The sequence below is a fragment of the Montipora capricornis genome, chromosome 12 (assembly GCF_036669925.1).
Source record: "Montipora capricornis isolate CH-2021 chromosome 12, ASM3666992v2, whole genome shotgun sequence".
NCBI lineage: Eukaryota > Metazoa > Cnidaria > Anthozoa > Scleractinia > Acroporidae > Montipora > Montipora capricornis.
Genome location: NC_090894.1, coordinates 33,920,316 through 33,927,437, shown reverse-complemented (window position 1 = coordinate 33,927,437; position 7,122 = coordinate 33,920,316). Strand labels below are relative to the sequence as shown.

The 7,122-nt window shown below is 40.1% G+C and overlaps 1 protein-coding gene across 1 annotated transcript; it reads left to right on the top strand.

Moving 5' to 3' along the window:
• The first annotated feature begins 1,300 nt into the window (after positions 1-1,300).
• On the top strand, positions 1,301-3,900 carry LOC138025705 (uncharacterized). Its single transcript, XM_068872883.1, has one exon. The coding sequence runs from the start codon at positions 1,301-1,303 to the stop codon at positions 2,846-2,848; it is 1,548 nt and encodes a 515-aa protein (XP_068728984.1). The 3' UTR covers positions 2,849-3,900.
• Positions 3,901-7,122: the final 3,222 nt, after the last annotated feature.

The following is a 7,122-nucleotide window of genomic DNA, read 5'->3' as shown; positions in this document are numbered from 1 at the left end:
TAAAAGCGACAATCTTTAAAATGTCCAGAAATACAGTGGACTTGACTTTCCTTGAACTTGATTATTGAGTGAATATTGGTTCCCATTTTTTATTCACCTTGATGCCCGAGACCCAAGGCCCATGGTCAAGGCCAGCCATCCTCTTTCATCTGAACTTAAAGTTTTTAAATTGCATATTGATTCGTTTATGTACCTGCCACCGAGAAAAAAAAATCAGCCTGAGCTACACGCTAGCGAATCGAAAAAGCATGACCCATAATTTCAAAAACATTTTGCTGTTACATTTTACACCACGTCCGGACATCAGAGTGATGGCTTCTCTTTAGCAATGTTGTCAATAAACTTAGAATACGAAAATATCACGCATTTAAAACTTTGGAAAGGTTGACAGCTTAAGTGTGTAGCCAGCAGTACATGACCAATTCACCATCTCCCGCAATTTTTAATAAATGTTCCGCCTAGTTGGAGTGAGTGGAATTTCCCTATAAAGACAGCGCGTCTGAGATAAGTTATCTCGTTTGTTGGTCGGTAAACACCTCAAAAGATATTTTAGTTTTTCCTGACAGTTATTCCCCTCCAAAGTGACAGATGAGAAATTCAGATGCACCTGAGTAACAATTCGTCGGCGAAAATGTTGTTGAAAGAACCGGAAATGGATCACTTCACGAGATTTTGTGTTGGTAATCACATGATTTCGAGAGCAATTTGGAATGTACGAGTTAAATTTTTTCAAAGACTAACAAACCTAACAATCTGGGATCTATGAGAAATTTACAAGTGCTTATCTATTCACGCTTGGAAATTATGGCATCAAATCAGGCCAGAAAATGTCCACTAGTTTCCAGTTTTTTTACGCCATCTGCCGCTCGGTCATTTTCATGGCGACTCAGAGGACCCGAGTTGTGCTCTATTTTGTCTTTTTGCGGGCGCCTGGGAACGAAAACAAACTTTTGGCTTCAACAAAAAAAATCTACGGCTTTCCATCTTTACTTTGATGCCTCATTTATCGAGTTCGTCCGTATTTTTCTGAACTTGCATTCGTAGTGAACATGGAGCTACTGAGTACGATTCCAGTTGCAATTGAAGGGCTCTATTGGTCCTCAAAAACTGAGGTAAATGAAGATTAAGCGTTCGCTTTGAGCAAAACTAAAACGGTAGAACCACAGAAGAGATAGCAGTTGGTGATAATTTTGAGTTGAGCGGTAATAATTCTGCTTTCGTATGTGTATAAATTTGTAACAAAAATAATCGATTTTAATTAAAAGGAAAACCTGTGGCCCTTGACCGTGGCGATCGACCGATGGGAAGTAAGAGGAGGAGAACCCCTCGGAGATCGCTTCAATTTTCGCAAAAGAAACGATTCCCTGTTGGTGAACTAGCTCGAGAAAGGGCTAGCCTCCAACAAGAGTATCTGTCAAAGAGTAAAGAGCTCTCTGCTCTGAGAAAAAAGCTGGAGCACCTGCAAAAAAATAGTGAAAAAATACGAGAATGCAATGCAAACTGCAAAGAGGACCATCCAGTTGTAAAAAAATTCACTCAGCAATTAGCTTCCCAAATTGCAGCAATTGAGATGAAGACATACACAGTGTCACGGAAGGAAGTAACTTTTACTTTTGAACTTGTTCCCTCAGATATGAAATTTCTGGCTTTCCTTAATGCGGAACTTAACAATGCTGCAAAATATTTTTCCAGTTTTGCAAATGTCTCAAAAGAGGACTGTGTTACACTGAATAGCAAATTTGGGTCAACAAGTGATTGCAAGTGGAAGCCATGGTCATATACAGTGAGATTGAATATTGCCAAACAAGTAGAAAGTTTTAAAGCAAAGCTGCCCACCAACCTTGCTGCCTCAACAAAAAGAGCAAAAGTCACTCAATTTATTGCAAGCAAAAAATCAAGGCAAGAGTTTGAGCCACTGATTGGAAAGCTGTGTGATAAAGAGGTTATAGAGCCCCTTCACCTCAAAAACAATGGGGTGCAGCATATGCATTTGCACACAATGCTACTTGACCTAGCAATTTCCTTAAGTAACCTCCCTGAGAAGATCACCAGCCTATCACAATTGTCCCCAGCATGTGACATGAAGGCACTAGAGTGTGATGTTAAAGCTGGACGTTTGAAGAAGCAGCTTGGAAAGTGGATGCTGGAAGAAAGGTTTAAAGACAAAGACTTTAGTTACAGACTGACTGGAAAGGATTCAAGACTTATTTTGCATGGGTTTATGTTCCTTGTGAATGACATCAAGGGGGATTCAGATGATCCCCAACTGCTCATGAAACTGTTGTTCATTGTTTTCATTGCAATTAAGCTCAGAGATTGTGCCTCCATTTTTTCAATGTACCACCTAACTCAGCCAGCCATTGATAAACTGAAGGGCTTAGCCCAGGATTACTTTACAGCAGGCAGACTCTTCAAGGGCACTGTCCCTGCAACAGTTTGCAGCATTGGGCATTTGGTCCCTATTCACACACAGTGGGTATTCGAGAAATTCAAAACTGGATTAGGTGTGAATACCATGCAGGGGAGAGAAGCCAAGCATGTTCAGATTGCCAGCTATGCACGAAACAGCCTTTTCAAAGAACGCTGGAATCAAGTTTTCAGGCATGATTACATCAGCAAACTTTGGCTACCTCTCCGCCAGCCCTCTCTCTTGACATATCATCAATCAAGAGACAGCCTCATCCCCAATCGTGTTACCACAGATCCACATCACTTTTGCTCCTGTGGATTTTCCAAAGGTGAACATGATGAGAAATGTTTCTTTTGTGGTCATAAATTCATGGATGAGATCATGAACTCTGTTGCTGAGGGAAAACCTACAAGAGAGTGCTTGAAGTACTTGTCTTAACTGCTTAACTCTGACTTGGAGTCAAAAAGTTGCATGGAAGTAAATAAGAGAAACAATGTCAGCCTATTTCTTAAAGGGGTCATAAAGTTTCTTATATACCCAGAGCTGACAAGTTATAATAGAAGAATTTAAATTTTTATGGTCCTGCCAAAGATTATGAGAAGAATTATTGTTCTGCCAAAGATAACAACCCGTTTGATCTTTCAATAATTATTGCCGACCATTTTAGCAACATTATTTCATACAACACAATCAATGAATGCTCAATTCAAGTATATAAAATCATAAAATCCAGTATGAAACTATTCTAGATAGACTACAATGTATGATGTTCTTGTCTCAACTTGATTACATTTCGAGACTGTACCTGTATGTGAAAAACAGACTCTTCCTGTTTCAATGCTGGATGATGCCAAATGCATTCCAGTACCCGTAATAAAAATTTAATTTTAAGATTTCCTGTTTAAAATTGTATTTCATAATTCCCTTCTTGCTATCTTCAACAATAAGTTTCACAACCCCTTTTCCAGCTCCTAGTTCCTTTACAAATCCTTCACAGTCCTCAAATTTATTGAACAAAGCACACACCCTTCTTAAATTTGTGAATGTTATTGTTACTAAACCAGGTTTCTCCAAAACATCTAAACCATAACTTGTGCGATTTATTATCCCTTTGTACAATAGATTAAAAACTTCCTGTGACATCGCAACATCAAAACAGATCATCCATGGATGGAGTTTACTCATTCGTGGCGTAAGGCGTCTATTAATTCCATTCTTAGCTCGTATCATTGTGCGCTCTAACATCGGATATACAGGACTGATTTCGTGCTCATGTCGATAGCGAAGCGGACCATATTTGCCTTTGACAACAGCCTCAGCCACCTTTTCTAGCGCTTTGAATGTTTGATCAAGATCTTTCAACTTGTATGCATTTGAAATCCGGCGTCCGAATTGTGATTTCTGACGGTTTAATGCTCCTTTGATCCCAGTAATAAGTTCTTCTTGGTCAGGCTCATTTTGAGCCGCCATATTGGATTTTTTTTGTTTTCATGGGCCCAGCCCTCTCGCGGCCAAAAAGAGTTTGGCCCAATTTGAGACCATAATTTCCAAGCGTGATTCCAAATTGTTTGAGAAAAAATTAAAAAAAAAATATATATATATATATATAAGGTAAAATCAGACAAACGGCAGACAGTTTGTTTCTATTTTGCCTTGCGGAGTTAACACGTTCCACCTACAAGAACGCGATTGGTCCAAGAAATGTCCGGTTCTTTCAACAACATTTTCGCCGACGAATTGTTACTCAGATGCATCTTAATTTCCCATCCGTCACTTTGGAGGGGAGCAACTGTCAGAAAAAACTAAAATATCTTTTGAGGTGTTTACCGACCAACAAACGAGATAACTTATCTCAGACGCGCTGTCTTTATAGGGAAATTCCACTCACTCCAACTAGGCGGAACATTTATTAAAAATTGCGGGAGATAGTGAATTGCTCATGTACTGCTGGCGACACACTTAAGCTGCCAACCTTTCCAAAGTTTTAAATGCGTGATATTTTCGTATTCTAAAAGTTTATTGACAACATTGCTAAAGAGAAGCCATCACTCTGATGTCCGGAAGTGGTGTAAAATGTAACAGCAAAATGTTTTTGAAATTATGGGTCATGCTTTTTCGATTCGCTAGCGTGTAGCTCACGCTGATTTTTCGTGCTCGGTGGCAGGTACATAAACGAATCAATATGCAATTTAAAAACTTTAAGTTCAGATGAAAGAGGATTGCTGGCCTTGACCATGGGCCTTGGGTCTGGGGCATCAAGGTGAATAAAAAATGGGAACCAATATTCACTCAATAATCAAGTTTAAGGAAAGTCAAGTTCACTGTATTTCTGGACATTTTAAAGATTCCCCGTTTTAAAGATTCCCGGTTTTAAAGATTCCCCGTTTTAAAGATTCCCGCTTTTAAAGATTCCTCATTTTAAAGATTCCCCGTGCATCTTCAACATCTTTATGGACACGGTCCTCCGCGTAGCACTCCACGAGATTGAAAAGATCACCGATGACTGTGGAATTGAAATCGAGTATCGAATAAACATGCGCAGCACCGACCGCAACCAGCGCGCCATAGCTCCTCCATCTGGTAAGCGAAAAGTTAAGCTAATTTTATACGCTGATGATATAGTCTTATTTTGTCGCTCAGCGTCGTCCCTTCAGCTCAGCGTCGACGCGATGAACTCCGTTTTCACCCGCTTCGGCCTGAAAATCGCTGAAGATAAGACCCAGACGATGATTTTCAACGCTGACGAAGAAGAACTCGCTCAAGAGTCAATCATCACGCTAAATGGCTTCGCAGTCGAGAACGTGCGCAAATTCCGCTACCTAGGCTACTGGCTGAACAACACCGCGAAAAATCCACCCCTCGCTGAGCAAATTTCCTCTGCATGGTCAAAATGGACTGAGATAAAACACATCCTCTGCGATCGTGAAATCAACCTCTGGATACGAGTAAAAATTTTAGAATCAACCGTCCGCGCACGCCTCCTCTACGCTGCGCAAATTGACCTCCTCAGCTCTGCTGAGCACGCTAAGTTAGAATCAATTTGGCACCAATATCTTCGAAAAATGGTCAAAGGCGGTTTCCAGCGCAAAAAAGCACCACCCCGAGAAACTAAAAAACAGAAAGCTCAGCGGTTGAAACGCGAAGCTGAAAATCCTGAGCTGAAAGAGCAATGGGACTGGGGATACAAAATCACGAATGAGAAGCTGAGAAAAATCTGCGGAGCTACTCCCATCGGTGACTTCGCCGATAAATTTCATCTCAAATACGTTGCTCACGTGACCCGCATGCCGAACAACGCTTTGCAGAAACAGCTGGTCTACTGTGAACCAGCCCGTACAATCCGACGAGGAGGCAAAAATGTGAATTTCTGGGCTAAATTATCAGAGACTACTGGCATCGAAGCCGAACAGCTACAAAAGACTATGTACGACAGGAACGATTTCAACAAGTGGATCGCAGATCGCTACGAGACGCATTCACGGCCAGCCAAATTCGTAAAGACGAGTAAGTGCTGAACAAATCGATCGATCGATCGTTCCCCGTTCCCCGTTCCCCGTTCCCCATTCCCGCTTTTAAAGATAGCCGTAACAAAATCCTGAATTCAAGATTTTGGAAGTCCAAAATCTTGAATTCAAAAATCTTGAACTCTATGAAAATAACTCTAAGAATAGCTGTCCCCGTTTCTTAGGAACCCGACAAAGAAGGCTTCCTGATCCGACAGATGAAATCTAAATATTCAGTTAAATATTACAGCAAAATTAAAAAAAAAAAAGACGAAATTTTCTTGACTAAAAAGTACGTTGTTTTACTCTGAAAACGAGAAACGATTAACATTCTTTCCCGTAGTTCATTCAGTGAACACAAGGTGATCACGTGCACCTTTATGGTTGCCTATAGCACGTGATCAATTTCTTCCTTTTGACAAAACTTCCGTTTATTCATAAAAGTTAGAGCCTGCAGAAATTTTCATGTTTTTAAGATCGATTGTCATTACTCTTTCGATGACAATTCGATTCAGAGTTATATATATATAAGCTGTTATTTTTTTCTTCATCAGTCTTTCTGGTGCAAACGCAAAGCCAAACAATGCTTTGACCTGGCATGAGATTAGACTAACAAGAAGAGGAATTATGAAGCGTAAACAACTCCTTCAATCCTTTCTTAGTGTGTGCAATAAACGTTTGCCTAGTGCAACTGCAAGACATGCTGGAAAACGTCCGTCAGATCAATTTGCATTCAGTTTTTTTGCAGACTATTTATTTAAAGAAGAAACGAGTGAATTTTACTCAAGAGCGTGTTTTGTTATTTAAACTGAATTTATTACCAAAGCTTAAAAAACCATAAGACCTCAAAATGGTGAAGAAATTACAAAATAATTAAACGTGTGAGCCAAAGGGCCTCTGCTGGCGCGACATGTGGATGACTCCTCTAATGGTCTTAATGACGCCCCAATTAACTGGAACACTGCAGTTCATTACCACCCAATTGAGTGACTTCTTTTTTTTGTGTAATGCGTACCAGAGGCAACCCAGTGTAAGCTTTTTGGAGCTTCTAGTTCCACGAGAGCGCTTTGTATATGAGAGAGACCAATGAGTATTGTCCCCGCAGAAGACTTCTAATCTTATATTTTTTAAACTTACTTTTCTTTGCTTGATTTCATTGTTGTTTGTTGTTAAAGGCTTTTCCAATCTTCTTTTCCCGTTTTTTGGATT

What these genes read in the sequence shown, in the direction of transcription:
- LOC138025705 (XM_068872883.1), top strand. Translation starts at nt 1,301, where the DNA reads ATGGGAAGTAAGAGGAGGAGAACCCCTCGGAGATCGCTTCAATTTTCG.